Source organism: Gopherus flavomarginatus, chromosome 1 (genome assembly GCF_025201925.1).
Source record: "Gopherus flavomarginatus isolate rGopFla2 chromosome 1, rGopFla2.mat.asm, whole genome shotgun sequence".
In the NCBI taxonomy this organism is placed as follows: domain Eukaryota; kingdom Metazoa; phylum Chordata; order Testudines; family Testudinidae; genus Gopherus; species Gopherus flavomarginatus.
The window spans coordinates 174,633,660-174,658,885 of record NC_066617.1 but is presented as its reverse complement, the minus strand read 5'-3'; the positions used below and the strand labels follow the sequence as shown (position 1 = coordinate 174,658,885).

General features: G+C 37.7%; 1 protein-coding gene across 2 annotated transcripts in view; it reads right to left on the bottom strand.

Moving 5' to 3' along the window:
* The window catches only part of EPHA3 (EPH receptor A3), a 339,991-nt gene that overhangs the window by 196,849 nt on the left and 117,916 nt on the right, over positions 1 to 25,226 (bottom strand). For both annotated transcript variants that reach the window (XM_050957205.1, XM_050957206.1), the window contains exon 3: positions 24,107 to 24,767. In XM_050957205.1, the coding sequence (XP_050813162.1) occupies positions 24,107 to 24,767 (661 nt within the window). The remainder of the gene's footprint in view (positions 1 to 24,106; positions 24,768 to 25,226) is intronic.

The following is a 25,226-nucleotide window of genomic DNA, read 5'->3' as shown; positions in this document are numbered from 1 at the left end:
CTTTAAAACCACGACATTTTTAAGCGTAGAAAAAATGATGCTGATTGAATTTTGCTCAACTTGGCCTAGGCCAGGGTATATTAGGAGGAAAAAAATAACCTTTGGAGAAGGAGGCAACATTTTACTTTTTTTCTTTAAAAAAAATGACAACTTTGAAGTTGGTCAGAAATTTAGAATTAGAGCTGGCTTTAAGAAAAACCACCAAAACACTTTGATGGATCAGTCTTCCATGTGTGTGCATATATGTTTGTGTGACTGTCTAAGTGAAGGAGTATGCATTGATTAACAAAGCACCTATAACAATCGATAGGTCCTGGAATTACATCATTAGACCACTGGAATGCACAGTACTACACTCCAACTTAATTTGGGATTAGAGTGTTTGGGGGCGGCGATATCAAATGTCAGCTGAAAAGTGTTGTATCATTATAGCAACGTTTGCATGAAGTCGGATCATACATTAGTGAGGGGAACAGGGAGAGCTGAGATGGGGAGGTATTGTGCAGGATTTATGGCCTTAAAATAAAGTTTCTTTATACCAGCACTTTCGCAGACTTCGCTGTATGAACTCTGAGTGTGCCCAGATTGCTTGCATTATTTGACTGACAGCATTGACTTTTTGGCTCTCTCATCAGGAAGAAGCTGCATTCACAGTGTTTTCAACTGTTTATTCTTGAATTCTACGTGTATAAAAATATGGAAGCTGACACCTGGGATGTATGGAGAAGCTCACTATGGCTCTGTTCCTGAAATGCATTTAGGCAGGCAGACCCAGACACTCAAAGGGAACCTCAGAGTTCCATGGGGCTCCATGTGATTGCATGGTCTAAGAGTGGAGGTCATTTTACAGGATTGAGGCCTAACCCCAGAAAAGACATTTGCTGAATATTTAGCTATTTGACAATGTGTCTTCATCTATTGTAAATAAATGAACTAGTAATGAAAAAGCCTAAACCCAGGATTAGCTTTTTCCTGTATTGTCTTCATAAGTAATTTAATTTATGTAAACCGTACCTCAGGGTCCCCGCTGATTTGTTTTCTTTGATTCAATATTATGTTGCACTACTTCATCATTTTTCTTTTTTTTCTCCCCTTCGAATTTGCAGTGAGAATAATCATAAAACACAAGAAAATATCAAAAGAAAAAAAAGAAAACAGTAAAGGCAAAACACTCACTCCATTATCAAGGGCAAAATATATTCATTTAAACGCAAACATAAAAAGGTTTCTTACAGACTGATACAGGATACATATTACCTGGCATTAACACTACAACAAGAAATTGTGGTGTTGTCTTCATCTCCTACACCCACAAATTCTGAGACAAGCTAATCAATATATACCATACAGGAAACACATATGTGGGAGCCACCAGAAACAATCTGGTGCTTTCTACATCAAATTCTTTCTATTAACATAGGCCGAAATGAGAACTTTTTCTCCTAACATATCTGAAGTATGATGGCTTGTATAAAACAGAATCTGGATCTGAACCAAACACAATGTGGGGCTGATTTTGCAAAACAAGACACAACCAACAAGTCTCTGCAAAATCCATACATGGGTTCCTTCACCTTATTTTGTTGAGTATTAACTCACAACCGCCCAGCCACTAAACACTTAATCATACTGAACAAATAAAATCAATATATCATATTATGATTTGCCAAGCAGGTGAACACTAAGAGTTAAATGGTTTGCTTAAAAGGTACAGAGTGTAATTTCTGGAGAAGCAGAACTCATAAACCACTAAGTATTATTCTAAGACAACCTTTCCAGACTACTGTACCCCTTTCAGGAGTGTGATTTACCTTGAGTACCTCAAGTTTCACCTCACTTAAAAACTACTTGCTTACAAAATCAGACATAGAAATAAAGAAGTGTCACAGCACACTGGTACTGAAAACCTGCTTACTTTCTCATTTTTACCATAGAATTATAAAATAAATCAATTGGAATATATATATTGTTCTTACATTTCAGTGTATAGTATATACAGCGGTACAAACAAGTCATTGTCTGTACGAAATTTTAGTTTGTACTGACTTTGCCAGTGCTTTTTATGTAAAACTAAGCAAATATCTAGATGAATTGATGTACCCCCCTGGAAGACCTCTGCATACCCCTATACATGAATCCCTGCTTGAGAACCAGTGTTCTAAATGGTTTTCATACACCATACACTGCACAGATATACTAATTTTATTCACTCTCTTTTCACAGAAAAAAAATCTCATTTTTGATTTGTTTCAGGTTACCGGGCTTCCTCTAATTTGAGAGAAGAACTTTAAATACAGATCATAAAGTAGATCTTGTAATCATTCTAAGGCTAAACCCTCACTGAAGCCAACAAGATCTTTTCTTGCATAAGGACTGCAGGCTTGCCTCCTCAAGGAATGCCTTCACTTAATACTGAAAGGTTTCATTGTTTAACCATATTACCAGTACATATGCATGTGTTCAGAGTCATTCACCACTTTCAAACAGCAAGGGGCTGCTATGGTAAAGTGCAGTGACTATGGAACTCAGACTCAGGAAAACTAGGTTCTGTTCCTCACTCTACTGTGGATTACTGCATGCCCAAACAATTTACTCTCTTTGAATTTCAGCCCCCCTCCCTGCAATATGTAAACTGCAGATGATGATATTGAACTAATGCTCCAAACATCAGTGAGATTTATGAATTAAACAGCCAGCATAAATGTTGAGTATTATTGCTAATTGATTATCAAGGAAAAAGACATCTTGGTAAAATAATTATTGTACAATGAAACATGTACAAAAGACCCCTTTCATTAGGAAATCTTGTATTTTAATAGATCACCCTAAAGTATCCCCAAATATGTCAAGTACTATTTAATTCCACCTTAATTAGAAGGCCACCTTCAATAAGCAACCAAGTTTTGTAGGCCACTTGATGTGTCACAGAAGACAGTTTCACTGTGCTTACAAAAACACCCATTCTTTTCCTTCCCATTACCCACTGCAGGCAAAGATGCTCCATGTAAAGTCTGATTGAGCTAAAATTCTGAAGTCCTGCAAACGTTCACTCTCTCTCATTTAGTCAGTAGTCTTAGGAAATTTTGATAGCCTGTTCTCTCTCTACGCTCCCCCAACCCACTCCCCCAGAGAAATATATGCCATAGTTTCAGAAGCACTGCCATCTTAAAAATGTCATGGCATTTGAGGAGGCAAAAACTACAGAGTGTGTTTCAGCTAGTTCTTAAGCCTAGCAACATTCTCAGAAACCCTCACATGCGGGAAATTATTCATATTTCAAAGTAAAGAAAATGACACATAAAAATGTTCTATCATAACAAAAATGTAACATTAACAAAGCTAAGAAAATATGAACTATGAAGTATTAATGACAGTCATTCATTTAGATTACATTTCAGTAATTTATTGCACCATTCAAATAATTATTTTAAAACAATGCTCTGTACAACATTATGAGCCTTCCTCGGGGTAAAATAGACTAAAACAGCTGTTACACGGGGAAGGTAATTGAATCACAGTTTAAATTAAGCTCAACAAACACAAACAATCTTTGCTTCAGACACTAAGGTTGTTATGGGATGTACATAATATACAATTCTTCATTTTAATGTCAAGTTTGGATTCCTTGTTCAGATGCTCTGTAATAGCTGCACTTTAAAATGAAATTCTAAATCAAGTTTTCCTATATGCCTTCAGCAAATAGGATGACATTATTATTTTCTGATACAGTTTGTCTCCCCTTTTCAATTAAATTAAATCCATTTTCTTATTTCTTTTCACATGAGCTGATCTGAGCTTTTAAATAAAATGTACTAAGTATGCATTACTCTTTAATATTAAGTAACATTTTTCTGCTGCATGTACTGCCACTGGGGCATTTCCAGACTGGCCAAAACACTATATGGCAGCAGTGATCTGTCTCATGGTTACTCTAATCTTGGCTCATGGAGACTGCCAATCCCAGCATGGGATCCCTCTAGCTTGATCCCATTGGCTTCCGCTCAGATTAAGATGGAGCTCCACATGCTGGGACAAGTAGTCTCTGTAGGCTGCACCCCCCTGGTTTCCATATGTTTTCAAATAAATCTCTTGTCCTGTATGTTATAAATTGCTCTCTTATGGGATGCAATCTGAGTAAGGCTCGCCCTCCCTGCTGGTACATATGTGTGGAGAGAGGGAAGGGAAAGGGCAGTTAGTCCTTCCAGTGCTGTAAAAGACAAATCTGGATCAGAACACTGGATCCAAACACCTCAGATTTCCAGAAAGTTCAGACCCACAATGTTGCAATTCATATCCATATCTAAATTATAATGATGGGGAATTAAAGATCCACATTGTTTCAGTGTACTTCAAACTGAAGAACTTTCAATGTACTGCAGTGCTGTCTTAGTGAAACTCCTCTTAGAGGGATTGTGCTTTATGAAAAAAATGATTCCAGAATAAGATGATGCTATCGTAACAAGACACATATTGATTGATAGTGATATTTGCTTTTAGTCCCAACTTTTTGAGGGTTTTAGCCTTAGAGGCGCAGCTGGAAACTAATGATATTTAAACATATAGAGGTTGATTATGTTATCCTTAATCCACAATGCTCACTCATGAAAGAACTCAGTTTGAAAAAGAGTGGCAAAATAGAGCTGCATGAATGGTGGAAACAGTCCAAAAATAATCATCTGAATTCTAAAGTGAATTTCATTTGGACCATATTGTAACCCCGTCATGTATAGTTACTGCAAATATTTCAGCACTTAATCTCTACTAGTCCAAATACTTGTAAAAAGCAAAATTTTAAATGGACTATTTGCTAGAGAAAATTTCTAATGGTTTATTTGATTATAAAATTCACAATTTGTAATTTGTGCTGTGTCTATTAGTTCAGTTCCATGTGAGTTTCTTTTGTTTTCCTAATGGATAATTTACATAATTAATTAATACTACACAAACATATAAGTGCATATTTCACTGTAATGTTTGTAATTTGCATTTGTATTAGTTACATAAGTCATCTGTCAGGACAAAACCAATGACACAAAACCAACAGCATGGTTTCAAATGGTGAATTACAATATTCTTTAAAGTGTGCTTGGCTGATCAGCAGATCAAAAGTTCTCTGCTAGAGAAGATCATGAATGATGATGATTAATATTTTGAAAATTTCACAATCTGAAGACAATTCACACACAGAACAGTAATTTATTCACTAATTGTGATTAATTTCTTTGACTTAGCCTCTATGGCGATATGTTTATTTTAAAATAATAATATTCTACTAAAAAAGCCACCCAGAAATTCCTCATCTATCAAAAAAAAATAATTTCTCGTTTTTGACATACTTTGACTCAATCCTGCTCATACTGAAGTAAATGGGAGCTTGGCCACTGATTTCAATGAGAGCAAGAGCAGGTCCTATATGTCAGAGATTTGGCACTTTAAAACTACAAAAATATTCCACAAAGCCGCTCTCCCCCATTGCCTTCCTTTGGATAATTTGAATGAAAGCTCAGCCAACAAGGACAGCGTTCCCCTTCAGTTACTCCACTGCCTTTTCCAGCCTACAGGCTCCAACGTGCAGTCATCTATCTTAGTCATGTGTTCCACCAGCTCCTACTGAGAACCAGCACTGAGCATCAATCCTCAGTTTCAAAGCCTGCCAGTAACAGCTATCCAAGAAGAGAAGGGGAGAAACCTGGGTTACTCCCCATCACACACACACACACACACACACACACACACACACACACCCCAAAGAACAACACAGTAGATGGGGGAGGAGAGAGGGCAGCATGTGCAAAGGTCTGAGGGTCCATCACAGCAGAAGAAGGTGAAGTAAAAAGTCATGTCAACAATAGCAAAGAAAAAATGAATGCTTTGATGTTATGAATAGCCGCTGATGCAGAAGGCAAGACATGCTACTCATGGCGTAACATCCACTCCCATTAGAATCAACAGCCAGACAATCACATTTTACAGGTTTTTGTTGAATGGGGAAGTCCTGCAGAATGAACAGGAAACCATATTCCTGAGCAAAGCATTTGAATAGAAGCTTTATACTTCTGGATTTTTTTTAAAAGCTCTATAACCATGTTGATGCTTTTTAAGCTTTTCCAATAAGGACTTTTTTAAGGTTCTGGATAGCTTGATAAACATTTATATTCATACAGAGTTTTGCTTCAATTTTACCTAATTTAAAAACAGAAACACAAATGACAGGCTTCTTAGAATATTGTCAGCATGGCATATTGGGAGTTACTAATAATACTGCTTTGGATTTAAAGGGCACCTTTCGTTCAAAACTTTCAAAGTGCTTCATAAATAATTATGCCTCACAATCATTACCCACAAGTGTCTCAGACAGTCCAAAATAATCATGAAAGGGAAGAAACCTGTGTCATTCCCCCTTTTTTGTTAAGTATAAACTTTATCAGATTTCTGGAGAGTTTAATCTCTGTATCACAAGTCTATAGACTTCCTAATTGGATGCAGATACACTGTACAATGGTATATTTTTAAAATCTATACTGAGAAACCTTTTGGAGATATGGGCCATATTTTCAGCTTATGTATAACAGCTTGACCTCACTGCTGTCAACAAATTTACGCTAATTTACACTGCCTGAAGTGGAGTGTTATTAAAAGTTCATTGCTATCAGGACATTATGATGGCTAACCCTGACCCTAATTTAAATTAATTGTCAATAAATGGCTAGCATACTTCCAAAAAGTTTGTTGGAAAATGCAAGCCACTACTTTCAGGGATCTTGATTATGTTGTTTTAGCCTAGGACATTGCAGCTGCTTCTTGGCTCCTAAATTCTGTTCTAGGTGGAAAAGGTCATTTTATTTGATGGACTGTTACACTAGCCATCTTTTTTAACTTTGGCAGGGAAGGTGTCTTGTGATCTTTAAAAAAAATGTTCTCCCATTCCATGTCCCTTCCTCTTTCTGCCAGAATTCACGCAACTCTACATACCCTTCAAGGGAAGCAGTTTGTTAAGCAATGGCCTTTTCAGTGTCTTGCATGGGTGCAGCAGCCATGTTCCCTGCATCCATCAACATGTTCCCACGTGTTGACCACTCGGATTCCAGTCACTAAGGTGCTAGAGATGCTCTGAACAATGTGCTCGTCTTCAGGCCCATCCTCCACCCTCGTCCCTTGGTGGGACAGAAAAATATTATAACCACTAATACTTTTAAATATATGCAAAACAAATGGAATGTCAGTTTCAAATATCACAGTATTTAAAACCTCAAACTTTTTAAAACCAAACCCTCTGAGAGACAAATGGCACATTTTAAATCCAGAAACAAAAATCTGTAACTTTTCCATGGCCATTTTGGGCTTATTTGGTAAAATGAGAGACCTAGAAAATGTGAAGCCTTCTGATTTACAAAAAAGCAAACAGCGCCAAATCCCCTTATAACATGAAAAATATATGCTGAAAGGAGCAAATTTCGTGCACATAAAATAATAATGACATTCTTTGGATATCAAAGTCTGGAAGAGTTACTGAGTTAAGCAAAGGTTTGACAGGTTTCAGGGACTGAAAAAAAAACTAGACCATTAGTTTTAGACGTAAATCCTTATAATGTAGCTGAATTATAAAATAACCCTAAGGTTTTTGACTGTCAGGACATCTTCCCTTACTATAAAAATATTTTATTGCAAAATGCATATATTTTAAAATTGTTTCAGTGTCCCACTAAATCTTCAGCTTTCATCTAGGTTTTGCATGGGTGGGATTTGGGTTACTTTAGAAAGCAATAACCTGTGACTTTGAAAGATACTATCATATGCCCAATGTGAGGCTATAATCAAGCAATGATGTCTGCTCAGTCTTTACCAGACTCTGTTCCACAGAACTAAACTCATATCAAGTAAGACCGGCTATGTGTGTGTTCAGGAATGACCAGTGCACCCTTGATCACTTTGCTTTCGGAGGGTGACCTTTTCAACCCAGGGCTGAATTTCATAGTGAAAGCAAAACACTATGCCTCACTATGTATCTGCCTGCAGAACCTTGCTGATAAAAGGACAAGTTCAGAGAAACTTCAGCCAGCTGGCAATCCAGCTTTAGAAATAAATGGACAAACAGCCTCCCACTACTTCCCTCGCCAGAAACATTGGAAAAGAAAAAAACAGAGATAACTTATTTATGAAAGATATCTGATTATATACAATGGAGGACCTATTTTTCTTCCATCTTTTCCTGAAAACTGTACCCAGGAACTTTTTTCCTCCAGCAAGGAAAATGTAATTCAGCAACTACTTATATTCAGTACATGTTATTTTTATACATATATAAAAACATTGAATATAATATTGAATATAAGTAGTATATATACTGTTTACTCAGTACCACCCTAGAGTATTTGGTGGTGATAGTGAAAAAATAAATAATGCACTAGATCATAGTTTCAGCCTGGTGGTTCTGTGGTCAGACCTGATAGCTATTTCAGTGTGAGTTAAGAGTTTGACTGCTATGACTCCATAAAAGAAGAGGCAGCCTAACAGATGGATAACTGACAGGCTATAAAGTAATCCCTAATTATAAAAGAATTTGGGATGTTTAGCATGCCTCGTTTTAAGGAAGCAACTTAAACAACTTCAGACTGGCCCCAAGAGCTAGCTATTGCACAGAAGAACAGTATATCCAATTCCCAGGAAGCATTTAATCCAAATTTACACAACCCTCTTTCTAAACACCCTTGTGACTGAACACCTGCTTTTAGCACAAGTTTTTTTTTAATTAGATAAGACAATAATATCTAGTTTTATTAGGGAGGCAGCAGGGTCTATTTGTTAGAGTAGGGGGAAGTGAGATAAGAGAAAGGGCCCTGTTTCTGATATCACACTGTTGTAAGTCAGAAATAATTACTGAAATCAGTGTAATCACACCAGTGTAAAACTGGTGTAACTGGGATCAGAATCAAGCTCCTGGTTTCTATTACTAACCCTGTGCCCGACACACTGTGGGCTAGATTGCCACAGCCCTTACTCTGCTAGGTAGGGGGGTTGGGAGAAGCAAGTCCCACCCCTCCCACACATACCCTTTGTACATTGGCCCATTTCTGCTTAGATTGTGACTGAGAAGGGGAGCAGGGGCTAGTCAGTTTATACTCCCCACTGAGAGCAAGTGAGCAGGGAAAGGGCAGAGAGTGGGGGGAATCCTGGGCCCCTGCCCTCTCCTCCATCCATTGTTCAGAACAGCTGGCTGAGTGCATGGAGGGAGAAGACAGTTCTACGAAATGAAATGAACTCTCTAGTTCCTCCCAAGGGAGAACAGAGAATAAACTGCACCTTTAAGTCCCATTTCAGTCTCTGCTTTGCTCCTTGGAGCTCCCTTATCCATGGCAAATTGTAAATTTATAATCCAGCCCTATGTGCAAGTCTCAAAACCTCCCATGTCTCAGTTTATTCATCTGTAGGCTGGGATGAAGAGTGCTCTCCTACCCTTGCATTGGGTGGAACGTTCTATGTCAGTGCTAAGGTGTATTTATGGGACAGAGAATTCCTTAAACCATCAAAACTCCCAAATGAGCTCAATACAAGATTTGACCCTTTGCTTCTATGTCATGAAAAAGTGCTTTATCCAACAATCTAACATAACTGAGCTATTGTGCTCTCAGTACTTCTGAAAATTAAGCCACTTATTTAGATGCCTAAATATTCAGAAGCCTAATTTCAGACAGCCATTTCCTAACATCTGCTCAGTGCTTTCATTGTCTCTGCCAGATCGATGGCATCCAAGGATAGGTGGAGTAAAGCCAAGTTCAACAAATCAAAAGGTGACTCCTTCTCTAGGAATGCTCCTAAAAGCAGTGACTATCATCCTTCCTCTAGCTTTTCCCTTGGGGGCCTCCTGCCTCTATTTGTTCCCACCTGGTTCGCTGGCACCAGCACAGACAAATGGATAAGGCACACCATTTGCAAGAGGTACACCTAGAATTCAAAAGGAATCCCTGCCACAGAATTCTCCCCCTCTTCTCTTCCTCAACCCATCCAAAAGGAAGGTAATATGCAGGCAAATCCATCACCTCCAAATTGGGGAGCAGGAACTGTGTTGGGGGGTCATGCTCCATGCTATTGCTGGTTCTGAAGAAATCAGGGGAAGACAAGGCAGTCCCAGTTTTAATGACACTCAACAAGTCAATTCAGTCCCACAAGTTTAAAATGGAGACCACTCAGTCTACCAGGGGGGTTTCCTAACTTCAGTGGAATTGAAGGAGGCATTTCTCCAAATTCCCATTCTTCTCACAGATGGTACTTAAAATTTGCATATGGCACTTGGCACATACAGTACGAAGCCCTTCTTTTTGGCAGTACCGCTGCTCCAGGTATTCACAAAGGATGCAGTGGTAACAGTGCTGTCCTTACATCAGAAAAGGGTATATCTTTCTCAGTGATGTTCTGTTAAAAGCTCCCTCCCTATAAAAGTCAGTCAGAAACCAACAGACAGTACACTGCCTTCAGCAACACAGGTTTATAATAAAACTGGATAAGAGTCAGCTCATCCCAAAACAGACAACAGAACACCAGCAGTTTGGCAGGACACCTCATTCCACAAGGCATTCCTCTCCAAAGACAGGCAGGCAAGGATTTTGGAGCAAAAGTATAAAATTCTTGACCATCTATACTCCCGCATGAAGGACGTAAGTCAACTAGGCATGTTTGTTTCATGCATATACCTACTTCCATGGGAAAATTGTCACCTCAGGTGTCTCCAGTACTACCTTCTGAGCTTCCCTTCTCACATTCATAATTTCAACCCTTGCACTGGAAGACTTTCCTATGGAGGAGGAGGAGGAAGAGGAAGAGGAAGAAGAACAAAAAAACCTCAGATGGTGGCTACATCCAACAAGATTCACACGTGGTATCCAGTTGGCAGAACTGTAGAGACACACCATAATGACAAATACCAGTTTGGAAGGAAGGGGAGCTCACACTATTTAACACATGGTATAATGTCAGCTCACACATGGAATCTCACTATACCATAAATTATTTGGAAATGCGAGTAACTCACCTAGGCATTCAAGCACTCCTCCCTACCTTAAACCCAAACACATGCCTGCATACACAGACAACACACTACTAGCATGGCATATATAAACACACTATGGGATACCTGGTCAAGCTTATTACAAGCAAAAGGTACATCCTTCCTCAGGCGAACTGAGAGAGAAAAATCTGTCAGTCCAAGCGATGTACCTCAACAGAAAACCGAATGCCATGGCAGATTGTCTGAACAGCAAAATCATGGACCAGGGGAGCTGTGGCTCTATCAGAGGGAGTTGGACCACATAGTCCAGACTTTTAGGAGAACAACATGGGTTCTCTTTGTATAAAGTTCCAATGCCAAAATGAACAATTTCTATACCAGGAGGAAAGACTGTTGGGCCAGGAAAATCGACATCTTCTCCCAGTTATGGCCAAAGGCTGTGCTAAATGCATTCTCTCCTTTCCCAATAACATACACCATCCAACACATACAGAGACAACAGGCTATAGTGATTTTAACTGCTCCACACTGGCCTAGATATTCTGGTTTTCAGACCTTATGGAGATGACTGCAGCCCCTCCCCTATCACTACCCTACAATCCCTAAACACCCTACAATCCACTTTGGATCTAGTATCTCAGGCCATCTGGGCCATTGCAGCCTGGCATCTCTGAAACTGACTGCTTGGTTATTGAGAGGTCAATTTAAATAAACAAGGATACTCCAGTAACATGGTCTCAACCATAATTTTCCACTGATTCTAGGTATACGATAATATGGAGAAGATTTGATTACTGGTGCACCTGAAGAGAATACACAGCAAGAGTAGCTTTGGTCAAATTGCTCCTAGAATTCTTACAGACAGGTCTGTCTATGGACTACAGTACCACACATACAGAACTCAAGTGTCAGTTATATCCTGAATTCTGGCAGGGGTCATTCTCCCTTATCCCATCACCCTCATATCCAAAAAAAATCCTCAAAGCTACTAGCCTAATCAAACCTCTTCCTATTCAGTCTCGTTCCCTGGAATCATTCCCTAGTATTGAATGCACTCTGCACTTCAAACCCCTGTCTGAAGTGTTTCTCTATTTTCTGAAAAATCACTTTTTTAGGGACCATAACATCCCCATTACCACATTAAGGGTCTCAGAGTGTGGAGTCCTCTCTCATCTCCCTCAAAATTTTATTTTCCACAATGACAGGGTGATACTAGGAACAGACCCTTCATTCATCCCTAAGATAAATTCTTTCTTCCACCGGTCCGAGGAGATTTTGCTCTGCTCCATTTGCCCACATCCTGCCTCACCCTCCCAAAAAAAAGAGCACACCAAAGACGCCCAGAGAGCAATTACAATCTGCATTAAGAGAACAAAACCCTTCAGAAAAAAACTCCACTAGGTTCACTCTAATATACCACACGGTTTGGGGACAGAAAAATTCCAGGTCTTCCACAGCAAGATCTATTAGCTGGAAATTTGTGACACACAAAAAGCCCAGGCGAAGACTCCTCCATTCAATACTGAAGCACATCTTATGATGGCAATGGCTGCTTCATGAGCCAACAAGTCCAATGCACCATGTGAACAGGTGTCCAGGGAATCTCTGCATACATTCACCAAATTCTACAAGACTGAAAGACTTAAGGTAAGTGAAGCAAACCTTAGCTCTCTCTTAGTTCATGGGACAGCAGGATACTGCTACACCAATCCCATCTGCTGTGTGGACCCATCCCCTACAATGAGAATGAGTGAATTTGTCTTACTCACCTAAAGTTCTCATTCTGGTAGGAGGATCGGTCCATACATTCATCCAACTGTGTATTTTCCATCTTCTTCTTACAAGAGGTTAATTTTCAAGAGTGTTGCAATGTTTCTCTCCCCTTCCCCTTTTAGGATGGAAAACAGGATTCTTACATTTAATCAGTGACCTTTGGGTTCACCTCAATTGATACTCATGTTTTTTCCCTTAGGATAGACAGTTCTTCTTAGTAGTAACTAAGCAGACGTGTGAACAACTTAGAGTTAGGTAATGTTATCTGTTATTGTTAATATGTGTTGAAAGAGTATTTTATTCAGATATGACAGTTATTAGCTTTAAGACTCTCTGGAGGGGCTCCTCAGGGGGAGAAGTCATCTGGAGAGTCATCCCAGCCAATCAGAAACATCTGCCTCTGCCTCAAAGTAGGGGAGACTGAAGAACTGATCACTACTGAATTTGTGGACTCATTCCTCTACCAGATTGAAATTTTTTCAGGTGAATGAGACAAAATTTCTTGATGTCTATTTTCCTTTTCCATTTTACTCCATCAGCCTCAAGCAGGAAGACTTGGGGGCCTGTTTCTTCCTTCTTCTTACCTTTGGAGCATGAGGGAAAGGATTTGCTATTGATAATAATGTTCAGGACAAGTGTAATTATCTTACTCTATTTCTCCACCGTCTTGTCCCTGTAACCCCTACATCTATATTCACCCCCTTACATGTAAATGTTCATGCAAGGTTTTGGACTGACAACCTCACAACCAAATTTCACCTGAAGTCAACAGTATTTTGTGTAAGGGCAGGATTTTGGTCATAGATCTGAGGTCTTCATTTGATTCACGGAGAAGACAGGACATCTGCTATGGCAGTTTAAGATTTCCCAAAACTTCCTCCTGCTAATATGTCTCCCATTCGACTTCACAGTCTTTTTCTTTTCAGTATGAAAACTAAATTTAGAGATGGAATGGCTATTCCTCTCTCATTTTCTTAACGAATACACCTAGAGTTCTCCTCAAGTGGCAGTCTCAGAGCCCTGAAGTTGCCTTTATTTTTCATATAACTCTTCCAGAAACCGAACTTGGAAATTCCTAAAACAGATTTGAAGAACTGCTGGTTAAAATAATTGCTTGTACCTGTCATCTTATTATTATGATCATGTTACAGAAAAAGGGCTCCAACGGCAGAATTTTATATCCTGTAGACCTTAAGAGAATTCCAGTGGTTTCACAACCCAAAAGAGAACTTTTTAACAGCTGGAGATACCTCCATTTAATTGGCACTACCTCACATTCCAACATTTGCTTGCATTTCTTTGAAGAGTAATCATTAATACATTATTCAGTTCAACATTAAAGCATATAAGTAATCTTTAGTTTACAACCAAGTGCACTTTATTTTTTAAAAAATACATCTCTACACACACTGATAAAAACGTTTTTTCCCTTTCAGGGAATAAGCTTTGTTATAAAAGAATATGGAGAAAATAACTCCGAGGCGCCAATTAAAATTAAAATAAAAAAAGCTTCTAAAAATTTGTATGGGTAATTTTACATGTACTAACAGATGCACATGCAAATTGCAAAGAATGCCTGCACAGACAGGATGTCCACGTTCAAATCAGGTCAAATTCTGTAAACTCTATATTTGCAAATGATGTGTGCAGAGAATTGTGCAAGTACATTTACATCATTTCTACTGTATTGCACTTGATCATTTTAATTTGATGACTGCTGTTTATTCACATATCTGCAAACAGATGACCATTTCATAGTATCTTAATTGCTTTATCAGTGGTTATTTTCTGTGAATATGGTAATCAAGTGATGCAGAGGTGTTCTCATTTTTCTTAAAGTATGAGATGTAAAACTGTTGTCTTGCATACTGTTACCATATGTCCTCATTATACACCATTAGAAAAAAAATATGGTTTCAGAGAACAAAGAAAAATATGGCATTTCTCTTTGAGACTGAGAGTTATACTCTTGTGGTTTATCTTTTCTATCATTCTCTCCCCAGCAGAGACTTGTGAGAAGCCAAGGGGAGCAGGGGGAGGTTGGGGGGAGGAGGGGCAGAGGGGAGAGAAAGTGAGCGAGAGAATGGCCAAACCTGCAAGTTGTTCCATATGGGCTGACTCCTGTAGCTTATGCAGAGTTCATTAATGGATGAGCTATACTCATGTTTAATTTTACTTTATTCACATGCTTAACTTTAATAGAATTTAAGCACGTGCCTGAAATTAATGGGTTTTAAGTGGATACTTAAATGCTTTGCTGGACAGAGATGGACTGATGAATTTAGGCCATAATGTAATCCTTCCCCAATGCTGTAAGTCTAGTTGCCAGCTTTGAAGCATTATTTTGTGAAACAGTAATATGTTTGTACTAACAGCAGGTTGGACAGGGATATAATATATTTGATTTTTTTTTGTTAGCTTATAATGTCACCTACCGATCCACTGTGTGCCATCATACATCATTGTCAAAATTTTGACAAAGAAAAAAAAAATCATTCCAGCAAGAGTAAACCATGATACATTCAATAAGCAAAAGCAGCAAAGAATCCTGTGGCACCTTATAGACTAACAGACGTTTTGGAGCATGAGCTTTCGTGGGTGAATACCCACTTCGTCAGATGCATGGGTATTCACCCACGAAAGCTCATGCTCCAAAACGTCTGTTAGTCTATAAGGTGCCACAGGATTCTTTGCTGCTTTTACAGATCCAGACTAACATGCCTATCCCTCTGATATTCAATAAGCAGTACACTTGACCAGAAACAGAAAGGTTGGAAATATCAATGGCAAGGAAAACTGAGTTTTTCAACCATACTGTTAAGCAGAATTATCCCATCTCATTTATGCTGTTATTCAGGGTTGGCATGTTGTCAGCCTTTAACATGTTTTTTCTTCCTTTGTTGCAAATGAATCTTCCTTTCAAAGAGCAGCTGTTCTAAATTATCACATCAAACTTTAACCTTACAGTAGACAACAGTTGAACCCACAGATACATGACAGTGACACATTTTGCCCCCATGACCCTGGAAGTATTTGTACTTGTTTGTGTCTAAGCTTCATTTGTGTTTAAACACAAGACCTGCTTGTGTTTTGGTTTTTTTCCCCCTTGCCACACCAGGTGTACTGATTTACCTGGCATATAATGTTGATAAGCACTTAGTGTAGAAACTACAAACAAATCCTAGTCAATGAATTCCTAATCGCTTTGACTCCTCTAACAAGTGTGTTAAGACTAAATCATTATGGAACAATATTATGCCATTAAGGACCAAATAATGCTCAATGCAATTTCAAAGCCAAGGAGAGTGAACCATTGTGGATAAAATTTTGATTATCCAATTTGTAATGCAGAGTAACAATCAATTCTGCAATTTTTCTTGCAGTCATAAACGTTCAATAAAGTTTGATATCAATTACTGGTTATTTAGATGTCTGCCAACAGCCTATTTTGACAACATCCTGTACTTCAAGCTGAAGAGCAGCAGTCATATATATGATTCTCAACTACTCATACTCATCTTTCAAAATAGTTCTTACTTTAAGAGCATTTTCATCAAATGTTACCAAAACTTACACTCTCATTACAATTGCTCTCTATTAAAGTCTAGTGCCAGCTGTCAGTTGTAATGAAAACCCCTATTAGCCTTTATAAGTTCCTTTCTGGAACTAATAAGGGATTGTCAAATAACTCTAAACACAGGCACAAGTGGCGAAGAAACTGCTGGGCAGGAAGCAGGAGAGGGGGAATGCAAAGTGTACAATGAATTCATACTGACAATACAATCTTTGTGTAACTATTAACTAAAGCTTATGCCTGAGTACCCCAAAGCTAGTGCAAGGTAGAAAGCAAGGGGGGGAAAATCCCTCAAAAACAAAAAAATAACACTTAAAAAATATCTTGTGAGAGCCAACAAAGAAGCAAAACCATTAAAATGAAAAAGTTTGAGGAAATGCCAGCAAGGTCCCTTAAGAGCCCTTATCACACATAACTGAAAAACATTTGCAGCCAAGACCCGAACAAAAACTCAAAAGCAGATGCTTTGAGGATATCTTGTACAGTATCAAAATCAGAAACAAACTGCAGGTTCACAAATAGGAGCCAAGTGGACCTCAGATGCACCTTCATTTTCAAGCAAGGGCAGGGATGTTCTAATGTGTGTGCTTTCTATTGCTTAAAACGTAACATTACTGGAGATGCATGTTGCAGAGTGAACAGTGGGTAGTTCACAGACATAGCAAATTGTCTTCTGTGACGAACATAAATTTGAGTTATATAAATGTATAGTGCAATTTTCCTATTTTAAGTTGCACTAGGTTCACTTCTTAAAATATTGCCTTTTCTGTGCATACACAATTGTGTATGCTTGAAGTGCACTCTGAAAATCCAGCCCTGAGTATCAGAATTATAAAATATATAGACACTCCCCTTTTACACATAATTTTGGAGGGAAATATTAGAATTTAAAAATGTTTTAAGATAAGGTTATCATTTAGTCTGTTAATATCAAAAATGATTACTTGAGTAGAAGTAAATAAACACAAAATATTTAGACTTCTTTATCACAGCTGGCAGCAAATTTGTTCTGCATTATTGAAAGGCATCTTTTCAAGTAAATATACATGACTGGAACTATTCCATACTATTGACCAGAGCACGTTTTGTAATACTGAATCGGTGAATTTCTCAATTTTTTTTTTCAATTTTAGTTTTGCCCATCTACAGAACTGGTCAGATAATATGACTAATATGTTCGCAATTACGTATTAAATTCATTTTGCAATATTTGTAAGTAATATTTTTACCTGATTTTTTAATTATTCATCTAGCTCTGCTTGTGACATTCAAATCAGAGAGGATACTGGTTACCATCAACTTTCAGGGAGAAGAGTTAGACCAGTGCTGAGCACTTGTGAAAATCCTACCTAGAGTTCTGTTCATGAACTTTTAAGATCTGATTTGGATGAGAACGGTGCATATTTCATAGCCATAAGTAAGGCATGTGTTGTAATTTATAGTTATCTCTACGTATTGTAATTTTAGATAATCAAAAAAGGTTAGCAATCCTCCTTTAAAAATTTTATTTTGTGTTAAAAACAAACAACTTTTTCAAACTTAAAATGAAGGCCACTTCAAATTCTGGTTTCCTAATAAATGTTTATATTTATTGATTTTGTGGCTTTTCCACATTTCTGTAAAGACACCATGTAAAGGCTAACTTTTGATGTTACTGTTGCCACTATGTGATTATGCTGTCCTAGCGTAATAACCTCTTAGTTTTTAATAAGTACAATGTGATCTTGTAGATAGGTGCATAACTCTAATTAGTAGTCTAACTTAGTGCTCCAATTGCATATGCAATCTGTCAGATATTCAGCCATTTCATGGGAAAACTACTGCCCTCGGTGGCTTATAGATCAATAAACCTTGCTCATAAACATACACTACATGTCCCCTCTCCTGTGTGCTCCCAGGTGCACCATGTTAAATAACTCATAATTGCTTCTTTCCCTCTCTTCATTCAAAAAATGTTTGTTGAAAGCAGGAATACAATTATTGGTAGATGAAAACTTATAATTAAGTACGCTGAGACCAAAATTGTTATTTATATTTAAACATCTCTCTCTTCAATTCCTTTTTAATTCCTCACAGTATATTTATATCATTTTTCATAACTCTACCTCAGAAATACAGTATTCATTTCTCTGAGAGAGTTCAACAAAAATGAGATTGTTCAGATTTATATAGGCAGGTTTGGCATTCTTTTCATATTTCCATGAATTGCGAGAGATAAATCTAGTTTGGCACACTGTACTATAGAGCTTAAGTGTTTGAATAATTTAGTGTTAGTAGAGAAATTGAGAAAGCATTTCTGTGATAACCATATAAGTTACACATAATTTACTTTCCCTCCTCAACTTCTCAGTAACATTTTTCTCCTTTTACTTAAGTGGACTGTTCAGTTGAGTAAGAATTATCTGCATGAGAAAGGTTTACTGGATTCAGTGCTTAAAAGGGGTTTTTTTTGGTTTTTTGTATTTTGTTATATAAAATTTGTCTGTCAGTTGTGGTTGAAGTTTTAAACTTTATCACACAGGAAATTTACAAGAAGACAAAAATAAAAAACATTTCATAAATGCTTTATAAAACCTCTCAATAAATTGAATTTTGATAATGCAGAGCAAAACATTGCAGTAATTCAGGTTTACTCAAAAGTGGAAATCCACCATCTAAATTTTATACCGCAGTTTGTAATGCCAGTATGTAGAAGAACATGCACTTGTGTGCTTAGAGAGCCACATTCCTCAAGCCTGTCAGTTTATTTTTGTTCTACCATTTGGAAACACAATGGATGTTGTGCTCTGAAGTGTCACCTGTTGAAAAAGTACTCAAGTGCATGTAAGTTCATTTTTACTCCCAAATGGGGACACAATTTCCCATTGTATCTTTGCAAATTTCCCTTGGGAGACTTCCAGATTATTACATAGGAAGTTGTCAGGCTAATTTTTCTAATATTTTACCTAAATTTCCTTTTTAAATTTTTTTCCCATCTCATTCTTCCTAGTTATAAACCCTTGCACCATGCAATTTACTTCCTCACCCTCCTTCATTTCTGGAAGGGTATAAACTTAGCGTGGACCCTCCCCCTGAATATTAATTAGCCATGCTATACACATTCTCATTATCCTCACTCATTTTTGTTCTTCTATGGAGGGCATCAATTTTTTTAATTAAATTAATGGAGATATCATATCTCCTAGAACTGGAATGAACCTTGAAAGGTCATTGAGTCCAGCCCCCTGCCTTTACTAGCAGGACCAAGTACTGATTTTGCCCTAGATCCCTAAGTGGCCTTCTCAGGGACTGAGCTCACAAGCCTGGGTTTAGCAGGCTAAAGCTCAAACCACTGAGCTATTCCTCCCCCCATCCAGTTTACCTCAATCTTTCTGGTTATGAGGTATCCAAAACTGACCACACTATACCAGATGAAGATTCTCCAGAGTCATATAAATGTCCGCTATATTACTAGAGAAGGACTATTTCTGTATTCTCTATCATTCTGTAGAAAAGATTCCAACTGGAGAAGACACCATCTTGACTCTTACCAATGGAAAGGAACTGATTGATAATATGATATTTGGAACCAGTGACCAAAGGCTTAGGTTCACAGAGTGAAGCAGCAGTGCAAGGTATTCAATTGCAGGAGACCAGAATTAGAGAAACAGAATACTTTAGTGAGTAATTGTTGATAAGTGGACATATTAAAGTCCAGCCACATAAAAGGCAGATGGGGAATCCTAAAAGATATGATCATTAAGATATAACTAACAATTCCTCCATGTCACCAAGAAAAATGTATTTGAATAATTGGGAAGTGAGTCAAAGTTTGTAAAAACAGACATTCACCTATCTAGGTACTTCTATGGCAACTGTCACCATAGGATAGGAGTGCCTTCATAAAAATTAGGTAAACCATTAGTTAAAGATATACATCTGGTTAATATGCATTACAGAGAATTACCAAATTAATTTACTGTACCACTGACAACTACTTCTGAAGAGTCCTGGACAACTGAAGGTAAAATTTTTAAAAAGAATTAAATAAGTACAGCTTGATTAGGGGTGACTATGTGTAGGGAAATGAGAACAGTCTACAAATATTTAAAAGGTGCAAACACCTAAAAAAGGAATGGAGTTATAAAGCATACTGGAAAGGGGCATGACTAGGAGAATGGAGAATGATGCTAAGAAAGAGAAATATTAAGATGACTAGCAAGAAGAGTTTTCTAAAAGTGAGATATTTTAGTGTGTGAAATAATATCACAAGGGGAAGTGGTGGAAGTCACCAATGACTTGGGACATTTAAAACTAGCCCACACAACATATAAGCAATATTACAATAGAGAACTGTCCTTTATTGGTAGGAGATGGACTAGGAGACATAACATCTAATTTCTAAGATATCCATAATTGTCTCTTGGGCAACTTGTGCATAAGTTTCCCATAGTTCTTCATTCTACAGAATTAAAAATTAAATGTCTCTGCTTTGGAAGAACGGAGCTAAGTCATGTAATTCTTTCACACATCCATCTTCCACGTCTAAGGACTGACACCGGAAGTTCAAATCAGGTTTACAGCTGAATTGGAACACATCAGGTGAAAATCCAGTTCTAAGCAAACATCAGAAAACTACCACAGAGTCCAACATAAAATTGGTAGTCTTTATTCAACCGAAGCCTAATTCTGTCAATGGGAAAGAGTGCTATAAGCCGAGTCCCCCAACACACTGGCAAAGTTATGTGAAGAAAACAAACCCAAACACACATTGCTGCCCAAATTTATAACAAGCATCTCACTCAGTAAGATGCTTCAGCAATGTTTATAGCATTCCAAGGCCCTAATCTTACAAAGACTTACACATGGGTGTACTTTACATACCAAGTAGTTTCACTGACTTTAACCAGGACTAACCACAGTGCCTCAATTCAAATGCAGGTGTAGGTCCTTTGCAGGATAAGAGCCTAAATCCTAACAGTTACCCTGAAATGGATTAAATAAGCCAAATTCCTCAACAGGACTAACTACATTTTCTAAAAGTGACTTTCCCTCACACATATATTAACAAAGATGGCTACATGAAAGAACAAAGAAAATATGAACAACAACAACATTTTGCTTCCTTGTAGCAAAATAAAGCCCTAATTATGCAATTGATACCATGTAGGCAGACAGTCATATCCACATGAAGTCCCCTCATCCATAGTTTTCACTGGAGTAGCAGTCTGCCAATATGAAGAGAAGTTGTGCTTGATGATTTTGAAACCAACTTTATGGACTCATCAGACCTCATTAGAGTGCTTAATTTCATTACCTGTGACATTCTTCTAGTGCAAGATGACTGCATATTTGAAAATCTGTTATGAAATCCTTATAAGGACCAGGAGCAGAGATAGAATACAATAAAAATTGCTGGTATAAAAGCAAATCAGAACTTCAGAAAGTGCTTGCACACAGGCTCAACTGACAAAATCCCTTACATAATTAAATGTTTTTAAAGCACTCTGAAGATAAGCAGTGCTATATTCTTGCTTTTCCCTCTTCAGATTATATTAAATTAATTTCAAGTAGGGGAACTATATTATTTCCAATTCCTCATTCATTCAAGTCTATGTATGTAACCCCATTTTGTGTCTATTCCAAACACCACAATCCTGAATCTCTGACGGCAAAAAAAGGGCAGAAGCAGCCACACTGAACCATAGTGGTCAGTTAAAAAGTATGTGAAAAATTGAACTCCATTCCAAGCTTTCCAATTCCTGCTGTGGTACTGACGTCAACAGCGGTGAGGGGTTGGATTACCAACTGCTTTGAGAGTGCCTCTTAAATCACACCAGGGTGAAAATATTTGACAAATATGAGCCTTGATAAAAGTTGTCAGGGCAGCAGGACATTACATGTAAAGCCAGAGTAAACCAGAATGTTCTGTCACTTTTGTTAATGGTCTGATCATACAAAGCCCATTTGATGAACATATATGCAGTTGAAGCCAAGAGAAAAGAACAGAAGGACCAGATCCCAAAATATTTAGTGTCGCCTTTTATCTTTTAAATTCATGGTCAAAATCTTCCCTAAAAAACACAGACGCATAACCCTTGCTGACTTCAGCAGGAACAGCACATGCTATGTCTGAGAACAGAATCTGACCGCAAGGGGAAAAAATAGCTTTTTTACTGAATACTTCATCATTGGTTCAGTTTTTTCCTGATACTCTCTGCAGTGACTGTCTTTTCATGTTCCTGTGCAACTGTAATTCTAAACCAAGGGCTTTCCATCATTTACAGCGACAAGGGCTCTAATGGTATAGCAAGAGTATATATGGTGGTTAGAGTAATATCAATGTTTTCCCCAAACTTTTCAAGGATTTAAAATGTGGCTATAGGAGCCTCAAATATTATGGGTGCCTGAACAATGAAATTCCAGCTGCTACTGATTTTAGTGTCTTATAGAAAAATCTAATTTGTGTTTTTTAATTTGTCTATAGCTAATTAAAGGGAAAAGATACATAAACTCCAGCTCCTTGAGCCACCGTTTCAAAGGAAACAAGTTAACATCCAATCCAAAAACAACACACATTGTACACTTAATCCCTTTGGTCTCCCATCCTCCTCTCTCACATTCTGTGGGAAAGCTATTTTCGTTAGAACAGGACTCCAAATTGCATAGCTTTGGTTGTGGAATCAGAGATGGGTGCTCCCATCTCCCACGATTTCTCCTACACACATGAAGACTGTTGGATGGCCTACGTAAAAGGAGTCTACCAGTCTCAAGGAAGATCAAGGTAATGGTCTAAACTACAACTTATTGCTCTAGCTGTTTGCGGAGATAATTGTAATACCCCTTTTTATACAAGCACATTTCAAGGAGAATCATCATAAAAACACTTTTGTTGGCACTACGAGGCTAAGGATTTACAGAAAAAGTTTTTCATAATGAAAACAAATTACAAAAAGCATTGCTCACAAAATGGAAATTCTGAGTTTTGACCATCTCTAGTCAGTAGTGACCAGTCACGTTAGTGACCAAGGCACCAAGAGACTAAAAGAAAGAGCCAAGCATCTTTGAGTAAAAAGCAAAACATAAAATCATCATTTCATTGAGACAACTGAGCAAATGTTGAAAGCAATTTGCAAATGAATCTAGATTCAAATGCTTCAATAACTTGGCTATGACCAATCAAGCCCCAGCGTGTTCCATTTCTAGGAGTTTTCACTTAACCAAGTTTCACTGACTTACATGTTTGCAAAAAATGACTGAGTCAAAAGTTTGAGGATTCATGGAAATGTAACTTAGAATCTGCAAGCATTTGTATTCACTTTGCAAGCATCTGGAGACACAACCAATTTGGTACCAGAATCAAAACCATCTATTTTACCTGACTAGTCACAACTAATCAACATAACTCAAGTATCAAATACTAAACACAGAGGACTGTAAGCAATCAAGCCAGAATTAAAAAGTTTCAAATACTTTGACACAACATATACATTTGAGGAAATTGTAATGGGCTGTTAAAAAGTCTGTGAGAGGGAAGCAAGTCTAGATTTGCTGAATTCAGTGTTAGCTGTGAATTATTTACTCAACCCTAATATATACATAAGGTTAAATAACATTATTTACATAAATTAAACAAGAACTATTTTAATGAGCAATTTTGTGATCTAATAAATCTCTCATTAGCTTCTGAAAAATTAACATAAGCCAATATATGGAACATAGACAGATGGCAAAACCTCTGTTAATAACTGAACGGTGAACATGAAGTGTGTTTTTACCTTGGCATTCATAGCCTCTTTCTTCATAGCCGGCATTACACAAACACTTTCCTATGGGCACTAGCCATTCGCCTTCTGTACTGCAATACATCTTGGGTGGATCTTCCTCCTTGGAGTGATTGACACAAGAACCTTGCACTTCTACCAATGACTGTGAGTCCATAGGTACTGTATCTGGAAACATGGCCAGGTTTTTTACAGTGAAAGGGCACTTCTTGAAGTACACTCTCACTGATACTAAGGCAACACATGCACCCACATCTTGAAAAGCCAGGTAAAAACCTTTCCTGGTGACAGGTCCCACCTCACGAACTTCTGTATTGAGCTTGAGAATTCGATCCCCAAGATCCATTTGAGTGAAGCTCTCATCAGCTGCAATGGTGTCAATCTTTGTAAACTGATGTTCTCTGAACTTGACCGAATGGTCATCATCAGACTCCATATAATAGAGATTGAAGGTCTCTTTGCAAGTGCCCAGAACCAGAGGAATGCTATTACAGTCCCTCAAAGTAAACTTGAGCTCCACATAGATTTTCTGAGCTGAGTTGCGTGGAATCCAGTTTGTTCTCAGCCAGTTGTTCTGACTGTGATCCATAACATTGCATACCTGGTAAGTTCTGATTGGTGTATAATGTTCATCAACTCCACTAATCTCTTCCCACTGAAAAAAAAAAAGAAAAGAAAAATATATTAAGTATATTGATTATGTCAAGAGCAATAGTAATTGCATTTAGAGCTTCACATTATGATTAAACAATGTAATGAAGGGCCTGACTCACTTTAGAAAATGTCCCTGCTTTACCTAGAAATTTGATGTGAAAATCTTGTCAAATGTACACTTCCTGTTCCCATGAATATATTAAGCATATATAGCAGTTACCATTAAGTAGTCAACATTTATCAAGTTACCACAAAGTTTACAAGAAAATTGATAGTTATTTCCCTATGCTTAAAAGTGATAACTTTTAAATGTTGACTTTTGAAATGAGAGAGACAAGGAGGGTGAAGGTAAAAAAAATGTATTGGACCAACTTCTGTTGGTGAAAAAGAAATGCTTTCAAGCTACACAGAGCTCTTCTTCGGGTCTGGGAAAGGTAATGGGAGTGTCACAGCTAAATAC